The sequence below is a fragment of the Crocodylus porosus genome, unplaced genomic scaffold, assembly GCF_001723895.1.
Source record: "Crocodylus porosus isolate Cpor-Errol unplaced genomic scaffold, CroPor_comp1, whole genome shotgun sequence".
In the NCBI taxonomy this organism is placed as follows: Eukaryota; Metazoa; Chordata; order Crocodylia; family Crocodylidae; genus Crocodylus; species Crocodylus porosus.
The window spans coordinates 45,300,237-45,314,204 of NW_017728907.1; the positions used below are offsets into that span (position 1 = coordinate 45,300,237).

The 13,968-nt window shown below is 61.5% G+C and overlaps 1 protein-coding gene across 1 annotated transcript in view; it reads left to right on the forward strand.

Annotated features, from left to right (window-relative positions):
- Window positions 1-5,837, forward strand: part of KDM4A (lysine demethylase 4A) — a 30,941-nt gene extending 25,104 nt beyond the window's left edge. Inside the window, exons 20-21 of the mRNA XM_019531285.1 lie at window positions 1,046-1,138; window positions 2,309-5,837. Of these exons, the coding sequence (XP_019386830.1) occupies window positions 1,046-1,138; window positions 2,309-2,449 (234 nt within the window). The 3' untranslated portion in view covers window positions 2,450-5,837. The remainder of the gene's footprint in view (window positions 1-1,045; window positions 1,139-2,308) is intronic.
- Window positions 5,838-13,968: the final 8,131 nt, after the last annotated feature.

Here is a 13,968-nt window from a genome sequence, read left to right on the forward strand (position 1 = left end):
GGAGGTCCCAGAGTCCTCCTTAGTCGTGGAGGGAGATGGTGCTCTCCCCTGCGGCTCCCGGGGGATTCAAGAGAGAGCTGTGGGGAGAAGAGATCTGTATTTTCTGGGGCATAAGAATGAAGCCCTTCTGCCTGAGTGAAGCACAAATGCTCCATGAGTTGGTGCAGTGGACCCTGCCTGATTTGCTGTTGGCTCGTTAGAGAATGGATTTTTTTATAACCAGGCAGAAATGGTGAGATTCTTCATCCCCAGCCCTCTGCTGGGTGAATACGAAGCTATAGGCTAGCCCAATTAGAGATGCAATGTGACAGTGCTGCATGCAGCCAGCTAAGCCCTTCTTTCAGCACCCTCAGCAGCAAGCCCTCCCATGTAGCTGTTTCCAGATGCTACAATATATAGGGCTGTGTGTGTCAGCATGGCCAGGTACAACCATCCAGACTTGGATGCACAAGTGAGCGGGCTTATGTTTTTTTGAGGTGCTGAGCACCAGTAGTGCTGAGCAAAATCTACAGCAGCATGGATGCTCTCAGCTCTGTAAACCAGGCTGTTATTATCCAGCTGCCTACTTGCAGGCACTTCTCTTTTGAAAAGAGGCCCTGAGGTTGAAGCTTCAGGGGCTGAAACGGATCACTTCAAAACTTGTCTTTATAATTGTATGTCCTGCCCCTGCCCTCTGCTTCCACTCGATTCTAGAGGTAACACGGGAAGCGCTGAAATACCCAGTCCAGCCAGCAAAGACACAGGAAGGAGTTGGGTTTGAGACTGTTCCTGCCATTGCCAGTTAGTCCCAGGCATGTGGTGGGTGATGCCCTTTCCTGCTTCTTGAGAGCTAGTGATACTGTTTGGTGAAAGTCTGTTCCCAGTAGAAGCTAGCTGGTTTGCTCTCATATGCACAACCGCCAGTGCATGTAAATGAAAAGCCTGCAGGCTGGAGGGCTGTTTAGTAAACTCTTTGTTTGGAGGAGGAAGTGAAACACAGGGCAGCATGGGAGCCATAGGGTCTGTCTCATGACTCCAAGCAAGATTGTGTCTGTTTGTGCCTTAGGTGGAATTTGAAGATGGATCCCAGCTGATGGTGAAGAGGGATGACGTGTACACTCTTGATGAGGAACTTCCCAAGAGAGTCAAATCCAGGCTGGTGAGTAGCTAGCAGGAGAATGCGCACATGCTAAACAGATCTGTTCTGTAGCAGCAGGGCTCATGTGGCTTCTGGAAATAGCCAGCCCTTGATGGCGCAAACCTACTTAAGTGCACTGCAAGGTGGGCTTGCACCAGGAAGCATCTAGCATCTTCCACCTGCCTTCTTGAAAGCATGACGCTTGGTGTCTTGCTCTCTCCCTGTAGCTATGCTATCCTAGCACGCCTGCAGATGTGCCTACAGTCTTTCCTTCGTTGCTGCTGTTGGGGCCAGGACATCCTTGTGTTCTCCTTGCATTCCTCCTGCCACCAGTGTTCACTGTGTGGCTCTTCAAATCTCTCCTCTGAAATCATGATATGCCAGCTTGCTTCCCCGTGTCCTTGCCCCTTGTCACTTCAGAAGGACACCTGCGGGTCTGGACAGTGTGGCTGTTTGCCACGCAGCACGAGTGCTGTTGATGTTGGCATCAGACTCTGGGTGCATGTCTCTCCCTCCAAGCTCCAGGGCAGTACCTGTTAGTAAGGGTGTTCACGGTAAGGGTGACCAGAGCCTGGAATAGGCTTTCCAGAGAGGTGGTGCTCTCACCTACCCTGGAAATCTTCAAGAGGAGACTGGATAGACACCTGGCTGGGGTCTTATGAGCCCTGCCACCCTAGTGCTCTTTCCTGCCCATGGCAGGGTGTCGGACTAGATGATCTGTCTAGGTCCCTTCCGACTCACTGATTCTATGATTCTAAGCAGGCAGGTGTTGGGTGCTGTGGGGGCATTAGTACAGCACTGTTCCAGCTCCATGGGTGCTAACGACTACCTGTCTGAGTCCACAAGTACTCCATTCCCACAGGAAGTTCCTGTGAGTCATTGAACTGACCCCCTGCAGGACAGCCGCTCAGCCCTCTCCATAGTAGTCACCAAGCTAAGTTTGAAGCCACTGTGACTTTGTTAGGCCTCTCGGTGATCTGCTCGCCTGTTAACGTGGCTGTAGGTTTTGGATGCTTCTCTCCCCATGTTGTAGCAGTCTTGTTTGCAGGCCAGTGTGCTGTCCCTCGCTCTGGAGGGGAGGTGCAGACACACCCACTCTGTTCCACGCTGCGGCAGAGCTTGCAGGCAGGTACAGCAGAGAGTTAATCTGAGCACTTCCATGAGTGACTAATCCCTGCTTCTCCCTTGCAGTCAGTAGCTTCCGACATGCGCTTCATGGAGATCTTCGCAGAGAAGGAGGTCAAGCAAGAGAGGAAGAGACAGAGAGTGATCAACTCACGGTATCGGGAGGATTACATTGAGCCTGCCCTCTACCGGGCCATCATGGAGTAAGCAGTGCCTGGGGCAGGAAAAGGAGAGGCTCACCTCCCCATGGATTTGAATACTCCAGGACAATTGAGGCCAAACTCGGACACTTCACAGCCAGGGTTTTTAAAAGGTAGAGTACTCTGCAGTAGCCAGATGGAGGATCCAGTTCACGTTGCCTCTGCTAAGGCCTGTGGGCTCCTGGTCTGCAGTCAGGTCCCACTGAGCACGTATCCTACAAGCCAGCTGGGGAGTGCTGCCTCCACAGCGCATCTCCTCAAGCAGTTTCTCATGTTTCTTCTTGCCTGAGACAAACCCGACAGGTATCAGACTCTTCTGGGAGATGGTCAGGAATTCTGGCAGCTGCAGGATGATAACAAATGTACAGTTTTTGTTGAACAATGTTACTGATTCCAGGAGCCTCCACGTGGCCATGCCTGCCCTGCACAGGCAGTATTACTGGTGCTTCAGACTGAACCTCTTTTTATATTTATATCCATGTTTCCGTCTAGGGCAGCTCCAGTCTCTCATTTTATCTGCTCCTCTCTGAGGGCGGACCCTCAGGCTGTGCAAAGCCAAGCAGATGGGAGGCGTTTTTGTGGACAGGTGGAACGTGAGGAGGAATTCCAGCTGGGCATGCTCTTGTTCGTACTCTCTCTCTAGTTTTTGTGTTGCTTTTGGTTTCCGCATCCCCTCCCATGGCTAACCGTGATGACACGTGCCTCTATGCAGAGCCTTGATCTGCACAGCCCTCTGACGGGAATGTCTATTCAGCCCCCAGAAAAAGTCTGTGAGCTGGCAGCTCACCAAGGCAATAAAGACCAAAGGGATCCCAGGTCCCGGGCACTCCTCGTGGAGATCCAGGCACCACAGTATTGGAGTAAGACAGGGCTGCAGCGTCCGCACAGCCCAGCACTAGTTCTGTAGCAGTGCTGCTTTGCAGGGGCCGCAAGCCCTTGCCTGCGGTCACTTGATTTAGTCCGTTATGAGATGCACAGCGTGCATGGCACGCGGTGATCGGTGGTTGTGTTGGGCTGCTCTGAATCACATGTGTTGCCACGTTGGGCCATGCTTTGGTGACTGGTTGCAAACCCTGTGTAGAGTATTCCTGGGGCGCACGCCTGGAATGGTGTTGGAGACTGCTGAGTTCAGGAGCCAGACATTGTGTGTGCCCTGAGAACATGCTAGCGCATTTCTAGTAGCTAAAGCATTAAGAGGTCGAACAGACTTTCCTGTCCCATGAGAGGGACTTTAAGCAGGGGGACAGCTGAGTGCTGTCGGACAGAATGGGGCAGGTTTCCCTTTGCAGGAAAACAGGCATTCGTTTACCCCAGACACACTGCTCTTCAGTAACATGTGCCTGGTGTCCCTCAGCCTGGTGCGTGGGAGACCCCGATCCATAACCATTTCTTTGTTACATGAGAACGCTAGAAACCAAATTACTCTGGAACATGGTGCATCAGCGTGTGATCAGCAATAAAGCATAGTGCTGTGCGGTGGTTTGACTCTGGATCTGAGAAGTTGTAAGCAAGAACCTGTTTGTGGAAACTGCATCTGTATTTATCGACCAAAAGTCTTTTAGGCCAGGTGCTGATGTGACCAGCTGCGGTGCACGTAGCTCCTGTGGATCTGTGGGCCTACCTGTGCCTTCCACAGGTGGGAGGAGCACTCCCTCTTAGTCAGTATTGAAAGCTTGAGTAGTAGATCCTCGGATGGGACTGGGGCTTCAGCTTGTACATTTTCCCAGTGACTGAAGTCCTAATCCATGTAGGATGTTAACGATCCCTTTTCTGCTGAGTGTAGGAATAGTTTACTGCGTACCGGTTTTTTAGGCAAAGTTAGATTCATAGTGTTGGCAAGTGTGCAGGTCTGGGAGGTGTCGCAGGACTGCAGTTTTGAGAGGAGATGGGGAGACGGGTGGCTCCTGGGTGCCATTCCTTCAGCTGGAGCAAATGGGGAACGCTGCCCTGCCTATCACTGAAGAGCATGTTCTTTACATCTACCCCACACCCAAAATTAAGCATCTGGACTGGCTTCCTGGCCGGGCTGTCACTGTCTGCGTGGACAGTGTCCTGCAAGGTGGCAACACCACATGCCTGTTAAATGCGTCTCTGGAGACTGCTGTGCCGTGAAGTGACCAGAGCATGCGAGGTGGAGCTTCTGCTTTCAAGCTGCATCATGCTGCCACCTGCCTTTCCAGGATCTCACTCCCAGGTCAGCTCTGGGAAAGGGCCTTTGGTCCGACGTGTCTGGGAACAGGCTCTGCACTGCTGCCCATGCCAGGATGTGGCTGCCTTGTCTTGGAAGTCAATTGCCAACCTTGCTAGGGTCTCCTGCCTCCTGCAGTACCAGAAGGAGGGCTTCCCACTTCTCCTCTCGCCTGCGCTTGGCTGTGTGGCATAATAGCTGTGTGTAGTGTGACCCTCCCTTCCAGTCCGTTTGCGGTTTAAAATCCCCTGTGCAGAGACCGGCCTCCATTCCAGCCATAGCCACTGCAGAAACATCTGTGACCGATGGGGCCCTGACCACACGTGGACGCTTGGGAGCCTTTGTGACTTCTGACTTGGACTGAAGTGATGTGGGCACATGCCTTGAAGTGTGCTTGAAACATGGCAGCTGCACAATGTTTCCTGGCGTTGGGGACGTTGCACCCCTTTCACTCCCACTTGATAATGCTGGCTCCTTCCCATGGTACTTTCTTAAGAACATTTCACCTCCCTCCTCTGCAGTCACTGCTGGCTCAGGCAGGTGCCATTAGGGTGTTGCTCCATCAGGGATTTTTTAAATATATCAAATGGGAAGCTATTTTTTAAAAGCACTGGCAGCTGTTGTGTTCCTGCTAAACCACCCCAGCGGGAGGTGTGGTGGGAGCTCTTGCCCTACTGTTGCTTTACCTCCCCCTCTCCTTTCCTCAATTTCTGGCTTGGGCTGGTTCAAGTTGGATTCCTCGCAGGTTTTTTCGAATGCAGCTGTTGACACTTCCCCCAGGCGAGGCTGGCAGGTCAGCTTTTCCTTCTCACAAGGCAAGTCTTCTGTTGCGCTGATGCTTGTTGTAGAGGCCTGAGACTTCCTGGAAAACTCCTGCCCCATTAGCAGACTCTTCTGGCAGGCAGGGACTGTGTTCTCGTAGCCCCCTCTCTTGGGATGGTGCAGGGCTCTGAACCAGAGTGAAATCAGTTCTGCATTTGTGCAGAGCCATGTCCAAGCTGGAGGGCAGGGTGCTCGTGCCTGTCCCCCCATGCTGAGGTGCCCCAAATGTTCCCACCATCCCCAGGCCCTGCCTGGGCTCCTGTTCTCTGCGTTGGTCCTTGTGCTTGGGGGTTTTTTAATGCAAACAGAAGGTGGAAACAAGACTCTGGCAGCCTATGTATTGTTTTCAATTTGATCTAGTAATAAACATAATGAATTTCAGAACAACCTTCTGGCTGGTTTCAAATCCAGAGCTCTTGGGGGCTGTTGCTGTGCTTCTCATTACTGGCCTGGCCTCTCCTGTTTACCCTCCTCTATCCCTGCATGGTGCCTGCCCCCTGGCTAGGGTGCACTGTCAGGAACAATGGGTGATGCTTGCTCTCCGGGGATTTGTAATTAAAGATGTCAGAGGCACTTGAGTGCCATGCACTGCCTGGAGGGCAGCCTGTGGACAGGTGCTTTCTGCTTCCAGCTGCTCCCGCAGGTGAGCAGCTTGGGAGTAAGCTGCTCTCCCCTGAGGCTGCCTCCATCCTGGCCCAGCCCTTCCACGGCTCGGTGAAAGGGAAGTAATTACTCAGCCTGAGCAGTCCCACGCAGCAGAGCTGTGGGTGCTGAACGAAGCAGCCTTGGCAGCATCTCCTGTTACATGGTACGGGCAGGGACCTGCTGTGCTTGCTGCAGGGATGGAGCACAGGTCACCTCTGCACTGTTCTGTGCCAGTTCGGGCACTGCTGAGCCACATGGAGAACCTGCCAGTGCCCCCATCATCCCGACCCTTGCCAGGCTCATCCCTCTGCGAAGCCTCATTCAGGATAAGTGCTAAGTGGTCCTGAGCCAGGTGTAGGGGAGCCCTGTCCCCCAGGTAAGCAGCTGTGGGGACTCAGGAGCGGAGACCAAAGTGTCCCCGATTGATCTCTTGTGCCAGAGCAGCTGCTGCCTTCAGCTTGAGGGGGGGGTTGTGGAGGGAGTTTGGATGCCTGGAGCAAGCAGGTTCCCAGAGCTGGCCCTTTAAGGGGCATGTGGCTATAGGTGTTCTCCGCCCTGGCACGGCTGGGAAATGCAGCTGCCAGGGAAGCTGGAGCATGGTGTGACCATGTTCTTGTTCCCGGCTCCTGCTCGATGTGCTGCTGGGGGCTGGGGAGCGGAGCTAGCATGGCCCGTGGCTGCCACAGCCGTCAGGGTGGGCAAAGCTCTCCAACACCTGGCTTGCCATAGTGGTTGTTGAGAGAGGCTGAGCATGGCAATGCCCCGCCAAGGCTGGGCTCTGCCCTCACCCCCTCTGCTTCGCGTCTCCTTTGCCCTGAGACCCTACCTTTGCCCACCCACCCTTTGCGAGGTCCCCTCCTCTGGACTCATGAAGAGCAGCAGCCTGATGCCTGCAGGGCTTTAATACCTGGTTAGGGTTGGGCCTGGACTGGACCTGGCTGTCTCGCAAGGCACCACTTGGGTATGAAACTGTCTAGCCCTGGGTCTGGTTTAAAATGCCCCCAGGCCCTGCAGCAGGAAAGCAGGTCTGGCGCAGGCTGCCCTGGCCGTATCTAACTCTGGTTGGTGCATGTGGGCAGCATCTGCCTCATGGGCTTTGCATTTTGGGTCTCCTCAGGCCCGTGGGTCTTGCGCTCACTGCTTCCCTTCCGAACCACTGACTGGGACCAGCACGCACGAGCTATCTGCACTGCCCGAGGCAGTTGGCTGCCGTCCTGGTGCTGCCCAGGTGCTGATGGGAAGGAGGCCACGGGCACCCCTACCACAGGCGTCATTAGCTTCCCTGCAGCGCATCTCTGCTTAGCTTGGGGAAATCGGAGCCGCAGGCATCACTGCGGCTGGAGACCAGAGCAGCCCCAAGGACACCAAGAAGGACCTTGCTCAGCACCTCTCTGCCCGCAGCAAAACCGAGTGAGCTGGCTTGGGCTGGAGCAGTGCATCTCGCACAGCGAGTGGTGCCACCCGGCATTGCTGGGCTGGGCAGAGGCAGGGCCAGTTGCTGCCTGCCCCGGCCCTGTGGGCACAAGCTGTTTGCAGCCATGAGAGCAGGTGGGGAAAGCCCCAGCCCTGGTTCCACTGCAGAGGAACCCTTCTGCAGCTGGAGGCAGCTCCTGTGGCAGGGGGAGGGGAGCAGAGGTAGTTTCTGCTCCTCTTCAATGCCTCCAACTGCATCTGGCAGGGCGAGGAGCAGCCGGTGCCCAGGGGAACCATGGCCAGGCAATGGCTCGCTGCCCCCTTCTCCGGCTGCGCACCAGCTCCTGCTCACCCCCGCCCTGGCGTGGCGGCCGGAGGTGCGGCCAAGGCCCCCGCGCAGGGAGAAGAAAGAGCGCATTCATGGGGTGCTGCACGGCTCTGGGCCAGTTGCTGGGCGGTGGCCAGGCACGTCCCGGCTTGCGTGGCCAGGGAGAACCCGAGCTGGGAGCATGTGGGGCAAAGCCCAATTGCTCTGACCCCAACAGCACCACGGTCCTGGGAGCTCCTCGCAGGCCCCTCGGTCTGCCCCCGCCGCCCCCTCTCTCGCAGTGCGGACTGCTTGTGACTTGGCTTCAGTCCCTTGCTCCCCTTCCTGCCAAGTCCTGGCTCTTGCTGTGGCTGCGGGCACCAGCTCCTGCCTCTGCACTGGGCACCTTCGCTTCTCGTCTCCTGCAGCTCTGTGCTCCTGCCCTGCGGAGCGGCTCCCACGTGGCAGGGACTTCCTGGGGACAATCGCACCTCATCGGGGGTGTTTCTGTGCCCCCTCCAAAGCTGGGAGGTCTCTGGACTGTGCCTGGAGCAGCCCCTGCCCAGCCGGGGGGTCTGGGCCGTGCCTCTGTCCGCACTGGGTGGAGGGCAGAGCTGGGTTGTGTGGGGCAGGGGCACCTGCTGCTCCGTCCCTTCCCAGCCCTGTAGCAGGGGCAGGAGGGCAGACACCAAAGCCCCGGCAGCAGTGGCCTCGCAGCCCGTTTCCCCGTGTCGTGTTCCTGGGCTGGGGGGCAGCTGCCAGGGTGGAGGAGATGCTTCCCCCCCTCCCAATCTGTGCTGGTCTCGATCCCCCCGGGCGGTGCTGGGGGTGGCTGTGGTGTCAGGTGGGGGTGAAGGGGCTTGGTGCAAGTGCACGGGAAGCTCCTGGTTGGGCAGGAGGGGCTGAGCCCCCTGCCCCACGCTCGCCTGCTGTGACCAAGGCCCTTGCTAAGGCAGGGCCCTGGGGTCCATCCTCCCCCCTGCTTGATGCCCCAGCAGGGAGGGACGGGCGCCCTGCCCCTAGCACCCGGGTTCACCCTCGCTGGCCTCCTGCTCCAGGTCCCAGGCCTTGCCCTTCTCCCTCCCGGCTACGGGGAGCAGGAGGCCCAGCTGCCCGGCGGTGGTGCGTGTCCGTGCCTCCCTTCCCCTCTCAGGCACGAGGCCGACTCGTGCTCCCTGCAGGCCAGGCCACGCACAGTAGTGCTCTGTTCCTGCTGGGGAACAGGAAAGCGGCCGGCGGCAGCGTCAGGGAGGGGAGGAGGCGGCTGGGGTGTCCGGCTGAGACCTGCCCCGCGCCATGCTGGCCTCACCCTCTCAGGGCTGGCAGGGCTCCAGCCCTCGTCTGCCGGGGCGGGCGGGACCCCGTCCCCGCGCTGCTGGGCAGAGACGCGCGCAGCACCAAGCCTGCCGTGGCTGGCAACATCAGGATGCTCCTGCTCCAACCACTGGACCGGCTGGTTGCAGGCTCGCTGCAGGTAACAGGTTGCCCTCGTGTCCTGCTGGCCTGGCTCCTGCCCCTGCCCCGCACCGGCCTCGTGGGGCTCCAAACCTCCCCGTGCTGCCCGGAGCCAAGTCCAGGCACTGGGTGCTCACAGGGGAGGCTTCTGCGCGCCCAGGCCATGCTTGCAGGCCCAGCTGTGGCTCCTGGCAGGGCCGTACGGGGCGGCCCCGTCCCCACCCCCCGGCCCGACCCAGCGCCTTATGGCTCATCCTCAGCCACGGAGCTGCTGGGCTGACTCCAGCCCGAGCCCCTAGCTGCAGCCCAGGCAGGGGCCTCTGCCCAGGAGGCAGCCGCGAGCCGAGCCCAGGGGAGCTGCGCCATCTGGGCCGGCTGACGCGGGCCAGGCTCTCTGGGCCATCTCCATGCACGCTTCTCTTTCCCAGGGGTGCAGCCCGAACTGGAGAGGGGCCCGGATGCCTGGGTCCTCTCCCAGTCCAAGGGCGGGGGCTGGGAGCCAGGACACCTGCACCCCTCCTGTGCGCTGAGTCAGCACCGGCTCCCCCGCTCGGTGCGTCCCTCGCGGGGCCTGGGGGGCTCGCAGCGCCCCGGCTCGTCCTGCACCTCCTGGTGTCGGCTCCAGGCCAGTGGGCCCTCTGCCCTCCAGGGCCGGTGGAGGGGGGCAGCGGCTGCCCGGCACTGCGCTCACTCCACCGGCAACACCCACGCCAGGGAGCAGCAGGGCCCTGGGCCTTCCCTGGGGCTGGGGAGGAGGCAGAGTCCAGCAGATGGGTGCTCCCTCCCCTGCCAGTGAGTGACCACTGGGCAGGGGTGGCACTGGGATGGTGCTGGGCACCCAGGGGCTGTGCAGGGCATGGAGGGGTTCATGCCTCTGCCAGACTGAGGCCGTGTTCCTCATCCTGCCCCTTGTTGCGCTCCCACGTCTGGACCCTGCCCGGGAGTCTCAGCACCTCCAGGCCCATCGCAAGTACAGGCGGGGGGAGCTCTGAGCACGGTGCTGGTGGGTGCCCTGCACCCCATGGGGATAGTGCAGCCAGTCCAAGGCTGCCACTGGCCCCGGAGGCCGCTGGGCCCAGCTGCAGGGCGGAGGGGGCCCCTCCCATTGCAACTAGCTGCAAATTAACCAGTAACTGCTTGGCCCCCCGGTGCTGTCCCATGGGCATGGGCTGCCTGCTCGCCCGCCCGTGGGAGGAAATTCCTCTCCCTGGGAGGCCTGTGGCATTAACAGTAATTGCCCCTCTGGGGAGGACGGCTGGCAGCAGCCGCCGTGCGGTGCTGGAGGTGCCAATCCAGCACGAGTGCGACGTCGGCTTGGGCACGAGGTTCCCCCGCTCAGTGCGGGACTGCACCGAAGCTAGGGGCGTCTCCATGGCCTGAGGCTCGCATGAGGCGCGATGCGGGGCTGGTTGGGGGTAGCCTGCCAGGCCGTGGGGCTGGGTCATCTAGCCCAGCCTTGCTGAGGGGGCTGTGCAGGGCTTGCTCCTAGCATCTTCAGGGTCACCCAGAGCAGGTGATGGAGGCAAAGGCACCACGTGCAGGAAACCCGGCAGCCCCACGGTCCTCGTTCTTGCTGCTCGGGGAGCAGGCCCAGGAGAGGGCCGTCCTGGGGGTCCGGGACCTGTGCCCTGGGGGAGCCTGCTGGCCTTGGAGGGGGCTTTGCCTGGCCTGCTGACGGCACTGCACCCGGGCGGTGCTTGGTCGCTGCCTGGGGGCAGGGGTTGTCGGCTTTGTCCGGAGCGGCGGCAGCGATGGGGCTGCGCGGCTTCGCGGAGCAGCCCTGCTCCGAGCTCTGGCACGGCCTGGCCGAGCCATTGCCTGCCTGCGGGACGCGATTCCAGCTCGCTTGCACAGGAGGGTCCCACAGGGTCATGGCCCACGTGGCCGGGGGCTCGGTGTGGGCTCTGATACGTGGGGGGAGGCTGTGCAGGCGGACAGGTTGGGGCTGTGTGCGTGGGTGTGTCGGGGGTGAGGGTGCTGGGAACGTCTGGCGGGGGCGGGCGGCCGCGGGTAGGGGCGACGGCCGCGCCGCGCCGCGCTCCATCTGGGTGGCGGTTGCGCCGGCTGCCCCACAGCTGCGGTCTTACCCGAGCGCGGTGGCAGGTGTCCGTGGGCGTCGGTCGGCGGTTGCAGCCCGGAAGCGTTGCTGTTGTGGGTTCGTGGCTGTGCGGAGGCCTCGGCCTGCAGCCTGGGCGCCGAGGTCGGTGCCTGGGGCTAGCTGTGGTGACTGGAGGCGCAAGGATGGCGAGGGGCAGATGGGCTGGGGTATCCCCCGGGGTATGTGTGCAGCACGGTGCTGGGGGGCCGCCCCGGGAGGCAGCTTCACCATTGCTGGTGCCACACGTGCGAGCGCTGTCGTTGCTGGAAGCGGGTGGGCGCTCCCCCCTCCGGAGCCTGCGCTGCAGCCGCAGGCCAGAGCAACCTGCTGCTTCTGCTCCTGGCGGCCGCGGGGGCGCGGGAGACGCTGCTGCCCGCGCTGGCGCAGGCCGTGGGGAGGGCCCCACTGCCGCCTGCGCGCAGGCTCCTCTGCCGGGCAGCGCCGCGCCCGGGGGGCCGAGGTGCACGCGTGGCACTCGTGGCCGGGGCTCTGGACTGAGGCTGCAGCCTCCTGGCTTCTGCCTGCACCACGGCCACGCTGGCCGGCTCTGGGTGACGTCCCCAGGATGTGCCATGGACAGGGCTCCCCCCGGGACCCCCCAGCACTGAGGTCCGCAGGCCCTGCTAGAGTGGGGCAGAGTCGGGGGTGGGCAATGACGCCCAGGGCAGTCCGTCAAGGGGCATGGACCGGCCCCTGCTTTGTCCCGACCCCTGTCCAGCCTCTGCACGGACCCTCCTGTGAGGGCGACCGGGCAACTCGTGCTGCTGTCTTGGCAGGGAGGACGCTTCTCCCGGGGCTCGGCCTTGCTCCATCTTGAAGCCCCTCATGCCCTGCTTCCCCGCACTGCCCCCCAGCCAGGGCTGTGTCCATGCTATGTGCACACAGGCTGGTCTTGCCATCCTGGCCCCCAAGCACCCTAGGAGGGGGACACCGGGCGCAGAACCCAGGCCCCCACGGTGCTGCCACCGCCTCGCTGCCCGGAGACCGCCTCGCCTCGCGCCACGTACCCCAGGCGCGAGCATCCCCTGCTCCTGGCAGCCTGCGTCACCCCCACCACTCTGCTCTCAGCCGGGTGCAGGGCTTTGCACGCTCCTGGCTGGCACAGGTAACCTGAGCACCCGCACCAGCCTCCCCTTCCTGCCACAGGCCAGCTAACCTCCTCCCGGGGGGCAGGAGAGCCGGCTGCAAGGTCTGCACCGGCTGGCAGGTGGGGCCTGCGGCTGCTGCGCTCACCCAGGTGCCCCCTGCCCAGAGGGTCTCCTCGGGGCTCGCTCTGCCCTGGCATAGCACTCGCTCTCCAAAGAGCTGCCGGGGTGACGGCTCCAGCACGCCTGCTGTCGGCCAGCTCCTGGGATGTTTTTAGTCCCGCCTGTGCTGACGAACGAGGGACGGTGCGAGCGTCTCTGAGCCGTGGCCAGGCTGGCTGCGCCGAGGGGAGCGCTGGCACAGGTGAGGCAGAGCTCGGCACCGGGGCAGGCAAGGTGGTGTTGTCTGCCGGAGCGTGCGCGCGTGGGGCGTCGGTGCCCGCGGGTGCAGTGCCTGGCTCCATTGGCACGGGCGGTTTCCGGTGCCTGCGAGTCACGAACAAGAAAACCTGGCGGGCGGCAACTGGCCCTCGGCGGAGCTGCGTGTGGTGGCCGACGGCGCCAGGCACAACCGCTCTGTGGGCACCGCTGCTGTGTCTGTGACCCCCTTAGCGAAGCCCTGGGCTGGGCTGAAGCAGCTGTTTTCTGCGAGGTGCACGTTGGCAACTGTTAGCGGGGGAAAGCACTGAACGGCAGCAAGTGGGAAGAGCGCCAGCTGGCCAGGCCGGGGGCCTAGACGCTTGCTAGCCGGAGCTCTCCTGCGTCGTGCAGAGGATGCTGGTCTGGGACAGGCCCTGGCCTTGCAAATGCAATGGCACAGTGCACCTTAAATCCGCCGTGGGGAAATCCAGGTGCCTTTCTTGCAGGTTGCTCCGGGGAGCGAGGACCATGGCGTGGGAGAGGGGGCAGCTCCTGGGTCCACTGGCCTGAGGCTGGTAGCAGAGGGAAGCTGCCCGGTGTCCAGGTGCCCGTTTTGGAGTTAGGTTTTGGAGGGAGACAGGGCAGGGGCAGCAGGAGAGACGGGGACGGGCACGATGGGGCCCACGCAAGTCAGGCTTGTTCAGATGTCCTTCACGGTAGTGACGCTGCTCCTCTGCGAGGATTTCCCGTCCCTCGGGGGTCAGAGCCGGGCGCGGGGCTGAGCTGCAGGAGGTGGCCCGGGGAGGACGCACGTGCTGCTGTGTGGACAGCGCTGGCCGCGGGGGACCCAGCGTGGTGCCCGGGGTAGGACTGAGGCTTTCTCGGGGCCTGGCCAGAGCGTGTGCATGGGAGCAGCTTGGGGGGCCAATGTCGCTCGCACTGGGGCCGTGGCCTGGTGCTGCATGTACACAGCTCGGTGCAAGCGGGGGCAAGCTGGGGGACTCTTGGTCCCTCTGGGAGCTCCTCCCGGGGGAGGGCGTGGGGGCTGCCTGTGGCATGCACCAGCCTGAGCGGACGAGGGGGAGACTCGCAGTCCAGTAACCCGCACCGGCGTGTAGGGCAAGGGCCATGGGGCCGGCTGAACGGGCCCAGC